This window comes from Manis javanica, chromosome 12 (assembly GCF_040802235.1).
Source record: "Manis javanica isolate MJ-LG chromosome 12, MJ_LKY, whole genome shotgun sequence".
Taxonomy (NCBI): Eukaryota; Metazoa; Chordata; class Mammalia; order Pholidota; family Manidae; genus Manis; species Manis javanica.
Window position 1 is genome coordinate 42,774,110 of NC_133167.1, and position 19,036 is coordinate 42,793,145.

A 19,036-nucleotide genomic window follows, 5' to 3' on the forward strand; every position below is an offset into this window, starting at 1 on the left:
TTAATAATTGGCTTAGACCATATTCAGAATCACAGTTCTAGAAACCTAAATTCTTTATATATAAATAAAGACTTCTCTTTCTGGAAAAAGAGCATAGTCAGAGTGGAGATGAAGCCGGGGTGCAGGAATTTCAGTTATGCCTTCAGACTATGTGCAGTTAGGGCACAAAAGAGGATCAGGGAAGAACAATAACTTGCTTTTTTCTTCCAGTCTATACCCACCCAGGAGAACAGGCTCTAGTCAGTACAAAAGGACCTCCTCAATGAAGCCTTTTAACATAAAGCATCTGTCTTAAGTATTAAAAATGTGACTTCAGTTTTCCTCTTAAATACCATTGCAGCTGACCTTTTGAAACAGAGCTGAAGTTTCAATGAGCTTAAAATTGCTCATTCTCATGAAGAACAATAATCAATTAATGCGTTTAGTTTAATCTCGTTTGGGCCTTTCTTGAGAGCAAGCACATTCCAAAATAGTTCTCTGTGTTCTTTAAATCCTAGTTACATTGTTTCATTTTATGTCACCCAAATGAATTCACTATAGCAATTTTCCTGATAATTGTTAAATAAAAAAGTGGTATTACATGCAAGTTAACATTAAACATTATATGGGAAACAGACACAGCCATTAGGATATAAAATGAAAAATGATAAAACATGGTCTTCCTTTTACCCTTCTATTTATTTTGTTTTGTTAGCTGTTAGACAATTTTGTCTGATTTTCCTTTGACCTTCTAATTTTTAGTTGGGGAACAGTACAGGAAACAATCTGGTTTTGATGGAATCCCAAATTTTTGTAAGTGTGTGTATGTATTCTAAATAAACTCAACTAGGTCATACGACTCATGTGCTTTCCATGGTCTCATTGACTTTATGTCTACAAGTTTTCTAATTAATTTTATTTGATCAGGTAGACATTCTTGATTGCATCTTTTAAAAAAAATTAAACTGTTTGCTAAGAAGGAGGTAGTACTTTAGGGATTTTTGGTAAATAGCTTCTAAAAGTTGTTTAGACAGATTTGATCAATTTGCATCAGAGAAATAAATGCTGGAGCCCCTTGCGGTTTTCAAGGACAGCTGTTTTCTGTAGTTTCAGCTTTTATGATTAAGGCTTAAGGAAGGGACACAGAGAGATGAGAAATGCAATTGCTGCCTTTGGGAGACTTAACAGACATGCTGGAGATTTATATGTTCTCTGCATTTTCTTTTCTTTATAGTACATAAAGAAAAATCTCACCAAAAAAGCTACACAAAGGAATAGAAGTCCACATATATCGGGGGCCAAGATTTATTTGAATACATTTCAAGAGAGTATTCTAATAGTCACATTCTCACATATGAGACTTCATTACAAAAGTGAAGCACACTTATGTAGGTTCCTATAAAATTCAGAAATATAACAAATCTTGTGAATCTATTTCTCTCCATGTAAACTTATTTAAGAATATTTGTGTCCTGATAATTCAATGTAGTAGTTCAGCATTTTTTGCTGGCATTTTCAAGGCTTAATGTTTATGTAGAAAGTGGGGAGCCTCTGAGTTTCTTTGAGACAAGCATCATTTATCTTGAAGTTATCCTGACAATGTTTTGAGTAGAAGCATAGGCCCTATTTCTCAATTATAAATATGCTCTGAACTGTGTTTCAATGTCTTAGAGTAAGAAAGCTTATTATCATGCTTTGTCTTGCATTTAACTTTATTAGGAGAGACAGAGTCTACACACAAATTTTGAGATAATAAACAGACACAAGGGCTGGGACAGTTTTGTGCTCTCTGCTGTCCTCTTTTATGGGACTACTGGTAGTCAGATGCACCATTTACCTAGAAGCCATTGATTCAATATTTATTTATAAGTAGTATGTAAATAAAAGATGAAATATGTAGTTTCTGTGACAATTTTTTAAATCTTTAGTTTATTTGGAGGACTTTCTGCATTTTTTATGCTAAGAATAGCTAATGTTCATGAACTTCATGAACCCTATTGCATTACTTTCCCAGTCAAAGATCAGACGAAGCTGCAATGGTAAGTGTAACATTTAAGTATGAGGTTTTAAATCTTAGTTCAGGAGTTCCCTATAGATCAGACTGAATGGTTCTAAAGGAAATGTTTGCATACAAGTAATCTTTTTAAAAATTATTTAAAAATTCAAGTAATTATGGTTGAGAAATTTTCAAACTCAGTGACTCTGAGAAAATAGTTTTTGTCTTTCTAATTGCCACTGATGGCAGGAGGAAATTAAACAAATGGCCAGTTATCTTCAGATATTTTCCTGTTTAATTCCTTTTATGTAAAAAGATGAAAAATGCAGGCATTAGCAGAGAAGAATTAAAGAGGAGTAACTGTAGAAAGAGATTTTTACATAATTGCATCATGCTTATTACACCCTAAGCTCCCTGAAAATGCTCCAAATTGTCTGCAAAAATGAACAGGTCAAATACCTCTGCACAGACACTTGGCTAAGTGTGGGTTAGTTGATATCTTGAATATTTATGATTATCTCCTCACTATCTGTCTCTTCTCTGTACTAGTACAAATCATCTTTTTAAAATTAAAGCAGATACCAAGAACAGAATAAATGAAGAACTGAATAGCTAAATGAACTGTGTGTGTTTTTATGTGTGTGTGAGAGAAACTAGTATAAACTGAATCTATGCCAAAATCTGTCTGCATACACTTCTTACATATACTATTTAGTACCAATTATTTAATGATACTGATAGTAACAACTGGTTTTGAAAAGTATATGAAAAAGCTAAATGACTCAAAGCACTGGAAAATAATAACAATTTTAAATTTGTCCCAAAGTTACATTAATTTTTTTCAACTATTAGTAGACTTAGCCATAAAATTCGGTTATTTTTGCTTTCAAAATGTAGCCAAGAAACAAACATCTTTCTTTGCTTTCTTTGCAGGAAAGAACCAGTATCTGGATTATTTCCAGGCCATCCAGACAGCTATTTCAACTGGAACAAGTGACCTTTGGAACAGACTAGAACATAGCAACCTGGCCAGACAGAGGGGAGGGAGTAGTCAACTGGGAAGGGCCCCATTGCGTTCCTGTGAAATGTCATTTGAAGTAGGAGGACAATAAAAAGTTAAGGACAAATAAACGAACTTAAAAATGCTTAAAACCAGTGAAAACTGTGACTACAACATGGGATTCAAGCAAAGATATAGTTTGAGTCTCTGTAGTTAAATGCTTGAGAATTGTCAAGATCCTTATTTAGCAAATGATTCTTGCAGTAAGATAAAAAAATTAGAGTAAGGAGTTCATTAAAGAGGACAAAGTGGTTAACTCCTAGTGTTTACTTGGAAGGCATGGTGTTCTTTTTTTTCACAGAGAGCATAAGAAATTTTAGTTCACAGCATTTGCAAAAGCATGCTAAAGACATTCAACCTTTTGTTGAATGCTTATGGATTAAGTGTTGTGCTTGGCACAAAACAGTATACAAAAATGGCAAGGCAATCCTTCCTTCAAGGTTTTTGGAGAATAAATAGATGTTTTAAAAGAAAATAAATTAAGCACTTTAAGAAGATTTTCCAAGGCAATATTTTGTTTCTCATAAACATATTTATGATAATTTGACAAAGTAAAATTTATCCAGAAAATTCTATGGGATATCAGAATGGTTTTTTTTTTCAGAATGGTTTTTAATGGGGAGGTTAATTAGGTCCTGTGTGTACTAGGGAATCCTTTTAAGAGGATACTGCCCACTGCTTCTAGACAGGTTTTCTTTAATAAAAATAGCAACCTTAAAGAGCTTTAATACATGCTCCAAAGTGCCTATAGAGTTGCTTACAAACTGGAAAAGCTTGGTTTAATGAAATTTGACTGTGCATGTGAATGAATGTCAAAAATGTGGCTAAAGTAAATAAGTTTTTGCCAATTTTTAGTTATACAATCATTGTGGTACTATTAACTGATAGTGATATAGAAATAAAAAATTCAGCTATTTAAATTTACATATAATGTCAAAAATTTAGAAGGAGCCTTTAAAGTCAACTTCTTAAGTATGCCACCTTTTGTATATTATTTAACTGTGATTTTGGAAGCGTGTCTTAGTATCTATGAACTAGAATGGAAAGAAATGAATCCAGAGAATATGTCTTCTACTGTTTAAATAATATCCATATTTCATAAAAATTCACTTGAAAGCAAAGAAATAGAAGACCATAAATTACTTTAGGAGGTGTTCTTTTTCCTAGTGTAAGGACTCTTTGGATGAATTCCAGAGCAAATATATTTTAAAGGGGGGAGGATTTCTAGAAGTGGACTGCATTGGACCTTGACAACATAAGATCAAGATGTAGAACAAGTGTAGAAGAATTAAGGTTGTGTCAAATTTATGATATGGGCATTGGATGGAGAAGTTCCTGAGAAGTTTGTCTGAGGTTATCTAGAAAGGAAAGGACACTTCTGTCCTTCTTGTATGACAGGGGTTCGAGGGCAATACTAGCCATGACTATCTCAACAATGTGTTAGCTGCCTATAAAGGGTGTAGTTTAGGTGGAGCCTGAGATTTAGTTGTCAAAGTTGAATCCAAGACTCTTCAAGTAATTTAGCAGAGGTTGAAATCCAAAATCATGAATAAATATTGAATTTGGAACTATATATGGAAACACTGGAACAGAAAAAATATTAACAGCCAGTTTTTTTATGGTTATGTTAGGTAACATCAAACAGAATGAACAAAAAAGCATTTAGAAATGCAACAATGAAAACTCTATCAGAAATTCTAACTGAACATGAATTCCAAGTACATGACCAAGATTTTTGAAAAAAAATTCCAATCTGAAATATAAGAACAATAAGATACGAGGAAAATTATTGCCATTGGTAAGTTTCCCCCTGGGTATCTAACATTATAGCCGGTGGCAGTACCCCAATTTCAACATAAATATAAACATTCTTGGGAAAGTTTTTGTACACACAATACTTATACATATTGGTTTTCATTTATTAATTCATATATTTGCCTTACTTTTCCTTTTTGACAGTAAACTAACTGAAGGCAGAGAATCTACTCATCTTCAATTTAACAGTGCCTGTTAGCAAACTTACTAGAAGTTTTCCTACCCACATAATACATGCTATTCACATAGAATGAGCAATAAATGAATTTTGCTGAATGAATTGATAAATTGTTCATCGGTGTACAATGGTTGTGCATGAGTTTTGAATAGGTTCAAAACATGATATTCCAATTAGTCACAATTTAAATCCTATTATTAAGTCTACATTTTTAAGACTACCAGCCAACACAACCTTTGTATTTTTACTAGACTAAAAAGGCTCTCAATTTTGAAAAGAGATATTTACGTAATAGAGTTATTGCACCAGATACTTCTGGTGAAAGAACCAAATTATGACCTCTCTTACCAGCAGGATCAAGTCCTTTGCTTTCACAGCTGAGTATTTGCTCATAAAGCTAAAATGTGTGTGGGCTGCAAGAAATGAAGCTAAGGTGGGGTTTTCTTTCTCTTTCTCTCCCTTGTCCTTCCTTCCGTCCTTCCTTCTTTCCTTTCTTTCTCTCTCCTCTCCCTCTTTCTTTTGGCTCCATCTTATGATCAGGAAAATGTTTCATGTAATTAACTTCAGTATGTATCCAAATGTATTAAGGATTATTTAATGAGCAAATTATACAATTTAATTTATTTAAAATTATTTATTCTTGGTAAAATCAAACATATCAGTGAGTTTACATAGAAATCAATTTTCAACTGGATCTTCATAAAAATGTACTGGTGAAATAATTGTTCATAAGTAATGACCAAGTATGTACATAATTAATGACCAGTTTAATCATGCCAGTAGCAGAATTGATTACCATTAAAAATTGGTAAAGTAACGTTTCTTAAATGTGCAAGTACCATCTTAGTACTCTATTCTGTTACTATGGATAATAAATGGCCACTAAATATATACCTATTACATAAAGCTTTTTAAAGTACAATAAAAATACAAATTCTATCTGTTAAAAAATGCCATTGATATGGCTTCTAAACATCCTCATTATACAAATTCCAAAATACTATATGACAAACAAATTATAAAGACTCTTCTTTATGAAACACATACTACCCTCTAAGTACAGTACAACTTAGCAGATACCAGAAAACAAACAAGAACGCTTATATATACCATAGAACATCATAGAGATACACACAAATATAATATTGCATAAGTATACTTGATTTTCTATTGAAATGTACCTTTAGCATTTGATGAAATCCCCATGAATAAAAGAAAAATTTATTTTTTGAGATCTACGTCAAATCTAAGCTCACATTGTCATTACTTTTTCTTATGATGAATTAAATTATATATTTTGACCATAAATTTTTGTTGCACTGAGTACAAATTAGAGTCTGCTACTAATGGGCAAATAGATAGGGAACAAATGCTTTTAAAGGTCAGAATGCATCAGCACAAGAATGAGGTACAAGAAAATTTTATTGTTCATGCTAGACTAAACTGAGCAGCAACTTGATTTTTGTGAAAATGAGATTCTGACTTCAACAAAACAAGTACAAATATAAATTTGCTAAATAATATTGATGATTCATAAAGAATAGTTGCCACAGATTTTAAAGTATTAAAACTAGTGGGGCATCATGAAATCAACTTTGGTGAGAAAAGATCAAAGGAGAAAACATGAGAAAGATAACCTTATTGAGAAAAAAATATATTTGGTAAAGTAAATATGGGTATAGACATTGCAACTACACACAGCATATATTCCAAGTGCTTTTAAGGAAAACATCACATCTGATGACGGTTAGATGTTTAGCTGTGTGATTTATTTCATTAGAAATTAAATTTTAAGTGTTTTATAAATCGTGAAATTCTAGTTTTTACTGCAATATTTATTTATGAAATAAATACAATATTTAGAGTTAACTGATAATAACTAATATTATTATAACCTTGCTTTTACTAATATATACCCTAATTATTTGGTTTAATTATAATTGGGATTTATATTTTTGTTATTTTACCTGCTAAAAATGAGTTGGTGGCATTATATTCAAATTTACATTTTCCCAATAATATAAGTGACATTCAATAAATAAAATAACATTTATCTAATGGATGGTAACATGTTTATTGACTTGAATATAGGTCATATATAGTCTGGCTTTAGTATATCTCCTCAAGACTTTGAAAGGAATTATTATGGTATGGCTTTTGGGAATCAATAATGAACTAGTAGCCCACAGATTTAACATGAATTTTTAAGATGATAATTATTTAGAACTCAGATGCAGGGCAGATATTTGGATAAATTGGTTTTTTCATTACAAATTCACTTATAACAAAAAGAAAGGAACATAAAATATGATTTGTTTTAAAATAAAATGTTAGAAATCTACAATGAATGTAAGAGAACATTTCACTGAAATAATGTTTGAAAAGTTAAGATACTAAAAAATATATTGGTATGTGCATAATTCCTGTCATAAAATAATGAATAAATGATGTATATATACATAAAACAAACTTAACATGAATCAGGATCTCCTGTTCTTGATATCAACACCTGCTGTCTAACGGGTCGAGACAAAATACTGTGCCTTCAAGAGTTAGTCCCATTTTGAACCCCTCCTGTAAAACAGAGTAAAATCATTAAAATAGGAAATGCTCATGGCAAAAAAAAAAAGAAAAAGAAATCGGTAAATTAAGTAGACTATGAACAGAAGTTGAAATCTTCATGCTTTGGTCAACTAAGAGATAATTTTATGTAAAATGTTGGCTTGTCAAATTTTTAAATAGGTGTATACCTCAGGCAATTCTTTATACCTATTAGCATTTTAAATATTTTAAATTTATGTGAAGGTGTGAAAGACAAAAGAAAATAGAAATATGTGGAATTGAGTAGTTTTAAGACTTAAATATTTCTTTTTCAGTGAAGTGTCTTTATTATGCCATTCTACTGCAATTTAAATCCCTCTTTGGGATTTAAGTATTCATTTAAATGTAAGTAAGATAGTACGCAAATCAATGAAAGGTTCAAGACAGCCTGACAGTTTCCACCTTTTCTTCCTGGTCACCACCTCCCAGAGCCAGTTGAAGCACTTCTAGTGCACAGAATGCCATCTTCTGTGTGGGACCCAGAACTGCAGAGCACTCCGCCACAGGGGAGGCTTCCTCTACTCCTCCTTCTGTTACTTGTAGCTGCATGTTTTTGCTTTGAATGCCACTCCCTCTAGGATGTTTTGGATGTTTCTGAAGTTAATTTGTTCCTTATTTATTGAGAGCAAGTACACAATTGCTGTGACCATTGTTTTTTTTGTTTTTTCCTCAAGATTTTAAGTTATAACTTAGTGTCCAAGCAGTCTGTCCTTCTCTACTCGCAGCTTCCAACCTCTGTTTTGTTTTGTTTTGTGCATAAGATAACTGAACTATAGGCTCTGGTCTTACCTCTTCCAACATCCCCAGCCTTGCCTATAATCAATACACACTAAAGAGGAGATAAAAAGCATAGACATGAGGGATGAGAGGATTAAAGATGGCGGCATGAGAGGAGAGACAGAGGCTTCCTCCTAAAACTGGATACAATTAGAAAATATAGTTGGGGCAACTAATTCTGAGAGAGCAACAGGGAAGAGGATAGCACCAGACTGCATACAAGTGGAGAAAACAGCAGACCTCAGCGAACGGGGTAACGTACCAGAGCTGTGGTTCTGTGGGACCCAAGCCCTTCCCCTACCCCAGCTCACAGGTGGGAGGAAGAGGAATAAGGCACGGAGGGAGTGGAAGGCTTGGGACTCCTGAATACCTAGCTCCGGAGATCGGCGCTGGGAGCACAAACCTACATTTCACGGTGCTTTCATCATACTCTTCTAATTACAGGGTTGGAAAGCTGCAACAGGCAGAGTTCCTGGGGAGACTGGAATTCCAGCTGCTTGTGGAAAGCAGGGATCCATATCTGGTTGCTCTGGGACAAAAGCTTATATCTGTGTGCTCCGCCAACTGCCTCAGGCCGTGGAGACAGGCACAGCAGCTGGGAAGTGGGGAACAGCTCTTTCCTTCCCCCAGAAACCAATACCGCTCCCCTGCGACCCCCGACATTGCTTCAGGGGCTGAGCAGCTCCAGAAGAGAGCTTCTGGACACTAGAGGGTGCCATACACAAATATGAAATGCCAAAGAAACCTGGTCCAGAGTAAAATTGTTATACAACTCTCAAGAAAGACTTGAATGATATGGACCTTGTGACTCTTCCTGAAAGGGAGTTCAAAATAAAAATCATCAACATGCTAATGGAGGTACGGAAAGACATCCAAGAACTCAGGAATGAATTCAGGTCAGAGATACAATCATTGAAGAGCACGATGGAGGGTATTAAAAGCAGATTGGATACAGTGGAGGAGATGATAAATGAAATAGAAACTAGAGAAGAGGAATACAAAGAAGCTGAGGCACAGAGAGAAAAAACTATCTCTAAGAATGAAAGAATATTGAGAGAACTGTGTGACCAATCCAAATGGAACAATATTTGCATTATAGGGATATCAGAGGAAGAAGAGAGAGAGAAAGGGATAGAAAGTGTCTTTGAGGAGGTAGCTGATGAAAACTTCCCGTCTGGGGAAGGAGATAGTCTTTCAGGCCATGGAGATCCATAGATCTCCCAACACAAGGGACCCAAGGAAGAAAACACCTAGACACACAGAAATTAAAATGGAAAAGATCAAGGATAAGGACAGACTGTTAAAAGCAGCCAGAGACAGAAATAAGATCACATACAAAGGAAAGCCCATCAGGCTAACGTCAGACTTCTCAGCAGAAAACCTTACAGGCCAGAAGGGAGTGGCATGATGTATTTAATGCCATGAAGCAGAAGGGCCTGGAACCAAGATTACTTTATCTGGCAAGATTATCATTAAAATTTGAAGGAGGGATTAAACAATTTCCAGATAAGCAAAAGCTGAGAGAATTCACCTCCCACAAACCATCTCTACAGTCTATTTTGGAGGAACTGTTATAGAGGGAAGTGTTCCTAAGGTTGAATAGCTGTCAACAGAGGTAATAAAACCACAGTAAAGAAAGTAGAACAGCTAATTACTAAGCAAATGTAAAATTAAATTAACCCCAAAGTCAATCAAGGGATAGAAAAAAAGTACAGAATATTATACATAATATATATAGAATGGAGGAGGAAGAAAAAGGAGGAGAAACAGAAAAGATTTCTCCCTTAGATTGTGTTTGAAACAGCATACTAAGTGAGTTAAGTTAGACTCTTAGATAGTAAGGAAATTAACCTTGAACTTTTGGTAACCACGAATCCAAAACCTGCAATGGCAATAAGTACATATCTATCGATAATCACCCTAAATGTAAATGGACTGAATGCACCAATCAAAAGACATAGAGTCACTGAATGGATAAAAAAACAAGACCTATCTATATGCTGCTTACAAGAGACTCACCTCAAACCCAAAGACTTGCACAGACTAAAAGTCAAGGGATGAAAAAAGATATTACATACAAACAACAGAGAAAAAAGCAGGTGTTGCAGTACTAGTATCAGACAAAATAGACTTCAAAACAAAGAAAGTAACGAGATAAAGAAGGACATTACATAATGATAAAGGGCTCAGTCCAACAAGAGGATATAACTGTAATAAATATATATGCACACAACACAGGAGCAACAGCATATGTGAAACAAATACTAACAGAACTAAAGGAGGAAATAGAATGCAATACATTCATTTTAGTAGACTTCAGCACACCATTCACTCCAAAGGATAAATCCACCAGACAGAAAATAAGTAAGGACACAGAGACATGGAACAACACAGTAGAACAGATGGACCTAATAGACATCTATAGAACTCTACATCCAAAAGCAACAGGATACACATTCTTCTCAAGTGCGCATGGAACATTTTCCACAATAGACCACATACTAGGCCACAAAAAGAGCCTCAGTAAATTCAAAAAGATTGAAATTCTACCAACCAACATTTCAGACCACAAAGGTATAAAACTAGATATAAATTGTACAAAGAAAGCAAAAAGGTCCACAAACACATGGAGGCTTAACAACATGCTCCTAAATAATCAATGGATCAATGAACAAATTAAAATAGAGATCAAGCAATATATGGAAACAAATGACAACAACACAAAGCCCCAACTTCTGTGGGATGCAGCGAAAACAGTGTTAAGGGGAAAGTATATAGCAATCCAGGCATATTTAAAGAAGGAAGAAGAAACCCAAATGAATAGTCTAAAATCACAATTAATGAAATTGGAAAATAAGAAGAACAAATGAGGCCTAAAGTCAGCAGAAGGAGGGACATACTAAAGATCAGAGAAGAAATAAAATTGAGAAGAATAAAACAATAGAAAAAATCAATGAAACCAAGAGCTGGTTCTTCGAGAAAATAAACAAAATAAATAAGCCTCTAGCCAGACTTATTAAGAGAAAAATAGAATCAACACACATCAACAGAATCAGAAATGAGAAAGGAAACATCACGACGGACCCCACAGAAATAGAGAATTATTAGAGACTACTATGAAAACCTATATGCTAAGAAGCTGGAAAACCTAGAAGAAATGGACAACTTCCTAGAAAAATACAACCTTCTAAGACTGACCAAGGAAGAAACACAAAATCTAAACAAACCAATTACCAGCAAAGAAATTGAAGAGGTAATCAAAAACCTACTCGAGAACAAAACCCCCAGGCCAGATGGATTTACCTCAGAATTTTATCAGACATACAGAGAAGATATAATACCCATTCTCCTTAAAGTTTTCCAAAAAATAGAAGAGGAGGGAATACTCCCAAACTCATTGTATGAAGCCAACATCACCCTAATACCAAAACCGGGCAAAGACCCCACCAAAATAGAAAACTACAGACCAATATCCCTGATGAACGTATATGCAAAAATACTCAACAAAATATTAGCAAACCGAATTAAAAAATACATCAAAAGGATCGTACACCATGAACAAGTGGGATTCATCCCAGGGATGCAAGGATGGTACAACATTCGAAAATCCATCAATATCATCTACCACATAAACAAAAAGGACAAGAACCACATGATCATCTCCATAGATACTGAAAAAGCATTTGACAACATTCAACATCCATTCATGATTATAACTCTCAACAAAATGGGTATAGAGAGCAAGTACCTCAACACAATAAAGGCCACATATGATAAACCCACAGCCAACATCATACTGAACAGTGAGAAGCTGAAAGCTTTTCCTCTGAGATCAGGAACAAGACAGGGACGCCCACTCTCCCCACTGTTATTCAACATAGTACTGGAGGTCCTAGCCACAGCAATTAGACAAAACAAAGAAAAACAAGGAATCCAAATTGGTAAAGAAGAAGTTAAACTGTCACTATTTGCAGATGACATGATATTGTACATAAAAAACCCTAAAAACTCCACTCCAAAACTTCTAGAACTGATATCGGAATACAGCAAAGTTGCAGGATACAAAATTAATACACAGAAATCTGTGGCTTTCCTATACACTAACAATGAACTAATAGAAAGAGAAATCAGGGAAACAATTCCATTCACAATTGCATCAAAAAGAATAAAATACTTAGGAATAAAACAAACTAAGTAAGTGAAAGACCTATTGAAAGGGTATCTTGCCATGACACTCCTTACCCAGGACGACTTAGGAGCCACAGGCCCATGCAAGAGACTTTATTATCTGAAGGAGAAATCGGCTGCCCCAGACGGGGGTGGGGAGAGAGAGAGAGAGAGAGAGAGAGCAGCAGGACAGAGAGAGCAGTGGGACAGAGAGAGCAGAGAGGTGGGGGGGAGTCGGGGAGAGCAGGGGGACAGAGAGACAGAGAACAGAGAGCAGAGGGAGAGAGAGAGAGAGAGCAACGGGACAGAGAGACAGAGACAAAGAGAGCAGCAAGACAGACAGAGACAGAGAGAGAGCGACAGACAGAGAGAGAGAGGGCAGCAGTGTGGTGCCTTTTATTGTGGCGGATCCGCTTGGCCTGTTGCTTTGGGGGAGGGTCAGGATGTTTAGAGAAAAGGCGGGGTAAGCCCAGGCAAGCCCCAGGCATAATTCTCACTGGCTTATGTGCTTGGGACTATGGGGCAAAAGGAGGATAAATTATATATTCTTACACCTATACCCTGAAAACGATAAGACACTCTTAAGAGAAATTGAAGAGGACACTAACAAATGGAAAGTCATCCCATGCTTTTGGCTAGGAAGAATTAATATTGTCAAAATGGCATCCTGCCCAAAGCAATATACAGATTCGATGCAATCCCTATTAAGTTACCAACAACATTCTTCGACGAACTGGAACAAATAGTTCAAAAATTCACATGGAAACACCAAAGACCCTGAATAGCCAAAGCAATCCTGAGAAGGAAGAATAAAGTGAGGGGGGATCTCATTCCCCAACTTCAATCTCTACTACAAAGCCATTGTAATCAAGACAATTTGGTACTGGCACAAGAACAGAGCCACAGACCAGTGGAACAGAATGGAGACTCCAGACATTAACCCGAACATATATGGTCAATTAATATTTGATAAAGGAGCCATGGACACACAATGGGGAAATGACAGTCTCTTCAACAGATGGTGCTGGCAAAACTGGACAGCTACATGTAAGAGAATGAAACTGGATCACTGTATAACCCCATACTCAGAAGTAAATTTGAAATGGATCAAAGACCTGAATGTAAGCCATGAAACCATCAAACTCTTAGAAACAAATATAGGCAAAAATCTCTTGGACATAAACATGAGTGACTTCTTCATGAACATATCTCCCTGGGGAAGGGAAACAAAAGCAAAAATGAACAAGTGGGACTATATCAAGCTGAAAAGCTTCTGTACAGCAAAGGACACCATCAATAGAACAAAATGTACCCTACAGTGTGGGAGAATATATTCATAAATGACAGATCTGATAAAGGGTTGACATCCAAAATATATAAAGAGCTCATGCCCCTCAACAAACTAAAAGCAAATAATCCAATTAAAAAATGGGCAGAGGATCTGAACAGACAGTTCTCCAAAGAAGAAATTCAGATGGCCAACAGACACATGGAAAGATGCTCCACATCGCTAGTCATCAGAGAAATGCAAATTAAAACCACAATGAGATACCACCTCACACCAGTTAGGATTATGACCATCCAAAAGACAAACAACAACAAATGTTGGCAAGGTTGCAGAGAAAGGGGAACCCTCCTACACTGCTGGTGGGAATGCAAATTCGTTCAACCATTGCAGAAAGCAGTATGGAGGTTCCTCAAAAAGCTCAAAATAGAAATACCATTTGACCCAGGAATTGCACTTATAGGAATTTACCATAAGAATGCAGCAGCCCAGTTTGAAAAATACAGATACATCCCTATGTTTATAGCAGCACTATTTACAATAACCAAGAAATGGAAGCAACCTAAGTGTCCATCAGTAGATGAATGGATAAATAAGATGTGGTAAATATACACAATGGAATATTATTCAGCCATAAGAAGAAAACAAATCCTACCATTTGCAACAACATGGATGGAGCTAGAGGGTATTATGTTCAGTGAAATAAGCCAGGGGGAGAAAGACAAGTACCAAATGATTTCACTCATCTGTGGAGTATAAGAACAAAGAAAAAGTGAAGGAACAAAACAGCAGCAGAATCATAGAACCCAAGAATGGACTAACAGTTACCAAAGGGAAAGGGAGTGCGGAGGATGGGTGGGAAGGGAGTGGTAAGGGCAGGGAAAAAGGAAGGGGGCCTTACGATTAGCATGTATAATGTTGGGGGGCACATAGGGATGGATGTGCAACCCAGAGAAGACAAGTAGTGATTCTAAAGCATCTTATTATGCTGATTGACAGTGACTGTAATGGGGTTTGTGGGGGGTACTTGGTGAAGGGGGGAGTCTAGTAAACATAATGTTCTTCATGTAATTGTAGATTAATGATAATAAAATGAATAAAAAAAGCATAGACACATTAATCAGTGGAACTGGAAGCATATTTCAAGTTGCCTTGTAGAAGCAGTGTGGCAGCCTCCTCTCTGTATTTACATATATACTACCTTTCTTTCTTATTAACAGAACCGAAATTTTTTTCAGGGAGGTAGTTTGTAGTTTGTGTTGGCCATATAACACTTTATTGGAAAATGAAATGTCAAGAGCAGTCAATTCCTGAGGAAAAGAAATGTCTCTTAAAGAGAAGGCTGTTGCCTTTGTTCTGCTTTGTGCTTTTTAGTTAGACTGTCAGGTACCTGTGCGTTAGCTGATTGTGTATCTCTTTGCATGTCCCTAAATTACTTTCATCTAGAACACGTATCTAATGTACTTATCTTAGTACAAATCCAGTGTAAACATTATCACACAGGGAAAGAAAATCATTATAAAACTGAAATCCACACCTTACTTGCTATTAATGTTGAGAGGATGCTCTTCATTGTGTTTACAGCACAAAGAGCACATAGCAGTGCCATCACTGTAAAGGTTTTTCAAAACCTCTTGCCAAGACTTGGAATGCAAATTACATTTAGCTGAGTAAAAGTCAGAGTACTTACCCCTATTTTTCAAAAGTTTGTTTTTATCACAAGAAGAAATAATTTGCCATATGTATGCATATATTTTAAACAGCTGCCAAATACTTAGAGTCAATATTTTAAACTGAAAATATTGTAAGTAAAATTTTTTAAAATATTTTATTTGGATATATGAGGATCTGTGTACTATGTCATTTTCTGGTACATTAGATAGAGAGATAGGTAGATAGGTAGATAGATGATAGACAGATAATGTGGGTGGGTATTAACTTGGGAAAGGCTTGAAGCCATACAGTCAGTGTTCTTTAAATTTTATCAGTTAATTTTGAAATTAAACCACAATCACTTCAATTATACTGAAAATATTATTTATGAATGTATTATTAGTATTTGAAAGGCACAATAGCATTCAAAGTAAAATGAGGTTGATCACTATTTTCAATAAAAAAAATTATCTGTATATCACTTAAAGAAGAAAATATTAAAGAATATCTCCGTATTGATCCTATAAGGATGCTTTCAGAGTCCCTTTAGATTAACTTAATCATCTCTATTAACAGCCACATTATTATATGGACCCTTGTTTTTCTTTGCTTCTAAAATAAAATTGCCCACACATTTTCTGACCTTTCCTCCGTCTCATTTAGTAAATCATATGTAATGAACTTTGAATCCTTCTAAGGTTTCCTATTGAATTTTAAAGATCTGAATGAAAATTAGGCTTTATTTTATGTATTGATGGAAATTCATATAAACTAATTATCACATTCAAAAGAATAATTTTATTATTAATATACTATTAATATATTTTTTGTATGAAATATTTTGCCCAATTTTTTCACTTTGAAATAGGGAGAAAAGTGTATCAAGGAAGGAAAAACCACTTTGATGCAACGTCTGTCAACTACTAAGGTGTGACCTTTGATTCTCCTTCTGTCCATAGATTTTTTTAAACAATTTTAGTAACAATACAAATAACTTATTATATGTATTTTTAATTTAGTGTATTACATATATTATGCACAATTTTCTATATTGTTTTTTAATCTTAGCAGACTTTCTATATCGAGTACTTGTGAAACAAATTTAATGATTATATAATATTCTACTAATATTTAATATGATTTCATTGCTTCCAGTATTTTATAATTGTGAATAAGTTTTACTATATGTTTTCATGCATATGGATTCTTCACATTATAGTTATTTTCTCTTTAGAATAGAATGTATTAAAATTTTTGCTATCAAGTAGAAATAGAAGCATTAATAACACATTACTCTCCAAAGGGATGCTCTAAGCTACCCCGGCTCAACAATGATTGAGAGTGCTTGATCCATCACACTTTTAAATGTTTAATTGGCTGGATTAAAATAGCATTTATAATTCTTTACTTTGTATGTATAATTCTTTAATTTGTATGGTTTCTTTGGCCATACTGAAAATGTCTACATATATGTTAGCTACTTGGGGACTTCTTTTGTGAGTTACTGCTTTCTTTTCATTTATCTGTTGATTGTTTAGTTTCCTAATCATTTGTCTACTTATTTTCACTGTGTATATGTGATATATATTTATATATTTTTAAAGAGAAGGAAAAAATTCAAAAGAACTATTAAGTTTCTTCTGTAGACTATATGTACATATTTTTATTTTCCTTACAAAAATTTCTCTCCAGTTCAGAAGTCTGATAATCAACCGTATTTCAAATATTTTAAACTGCCTAATGATTCTGAAATTTGAGTATTTGCCATAAGTTTCAGCTGCACATTGATCTTCTTCTAAATTATTAAGTAGTTAGTTGATTTAACACGACTTCATGCAAAATTTTTTTATCCTTCATTGACTTGCCATGCTTCTTTTTTAAAGTATTATAACTTACAAGGTATACTTCTGGACTATCAGTGCTATTAATTGATTTGCCTGTTGGTGACATATACCATGAAGATTAAGATATGCCAAACCAAATAACTACATTGCTGCTTTCAAATAGAGATCTAATTTTCCAACAATGTACAATAAAATATGGCTTAACATTTCCACTTAAATTCTTACATTCATGAGATATTTCTATGATTTCTTCTGTAAATGAAAGAAAAAACCAAATATTTCATTAGGCTTATTAGCTCAATATAATTTATATACAACCCATTATACTGTATTAAGTTTTTATATAATATGCAAAGATAAAAATAGTAGCTAAATGTGTGCATTAAAGCTAACAAGATTAATAACAAAAGTTGTCATAGTCTTTAGATGAAGAAAATATTATTTTACTTTAGTTAAAGTGGCCTTGCAGTAAATTGTAGACTAAAAGAAACAGACAAGCAATAAGGTAAACAATGCAAATGTGACTAAGTCATTGAAAAAATAACTCAAAAGTATGAATTATAAAACCTCTTTAAATATAACTAATAATCAGAGATATCCATATGAAACTGCTGTTTGAATATTTATTAAGTAAAGCATGTAAATATTAAGGTTTAGCTTTAAGAAGTTGTAAGTTGTTTAAAATTATTATGAGAATAAAATACCAACCATCTTTGGCGCTACCCACCATGAGAGCAGAAAAGAATAAAAAAGACATTAAGAAAATATTAGAAGTGGCAAAAACAAAAACAAAATTACCATAGCTTAACATTATTTGACTAACAACATCACTAAATCACTCCAATAAAATGTTCCTCAAACTGGGTTCCTGCAAAAATCTGGAGACACACGCTTATCTTCAGAAGGCTATGGAAAAATTTTCCATTTTGTGAAAATCTAAAAAGTATTAATAGAAAAGTTAAACTCTATGATTTGCATAATGCTTGAAAACAAATACCACCACAACAGTGCTCATAGTTGTGTTTGTTCTTGAGAAAACATCAGTCCCAAGTAGTACAAACCTAATTGGCAAAACTAATAAAAAAAGGAAAGGAATTGATTTCATGTGAAATAAATAAAGCATTCTCTCTAATAATCATGTACTATTTGTGTGAAAGTTTTGTGGTATCTGAAGTATGGAAAGGAGGTGGGAAAATTGTGCCATCAAACAGGATACATGTTAAAATCAAGAGAAGTTTGATATTGATAGTTTCAATTTCAGCCAAATAATATCATCCATTTCATCCTGTTAAAATTCTTAATTTGAATTTTACTAGGTGTTGTAACTTTTCTTTTTATTTAATTTATAGCTTTCAAATTTGAATACAATGAGCTTTTAGTTGCATAAGAGCTATAAGGAAAAGTTGTCTATAACTTTTTAATAGCTATTTAAGAAACATTACAATAAATTAAGTCAATATTAAGGATTTATAATTATTTTTCATGCCAAAGGGGATTGTGAACCACCCAACATGAGGAATGTTCTTTTAACATATTCTCTGAAAACCTAAGGCATATGTTAAGAAGTCCACCTTTTAAAGTGCAGGCATTATTATACCTAGGACAATAAGGAAATTCACAGAATACCTAGAAAAGAAGACTGTTTCAAATCTGCAGTCCAAAATGAGTGGAAGGTTACTTA

At 34.2% G+C, this 19,036-nt stretch overlaps 1 protein-coding gene across 10 annotated transcripts in view; it reads right to left on the minus strand.

Moving 5' to 3' along the window:
• Nucleotides 1-6,432: 6,432 nt before the first annotated feature.
• GULP1 (GULP PTB domain containing engulfment adaptor 1) overlaps nucleotides 6,433-19,036 on the minus strand; it is a 295,772-nt gene continuing 283,168 nt past the window's right edge. For all 10 annotated transcript variants that reach the window (XM_073218544.1, XM_073218543.1, XM_073218540.1 and 7 more), the window contains one exon: nucleotides 6,433-7,602. In XM_073218544.1, the coding sequence (XP_073074645.1) occupies nucleotides 7,531-7,602 (72 nt within the window). In that variant the 3' untranslated portion in view covers nucleotides 6,433-7,530. The remainder of the gene's footprint in view (nucleotides 7,603-19,036) is intronic.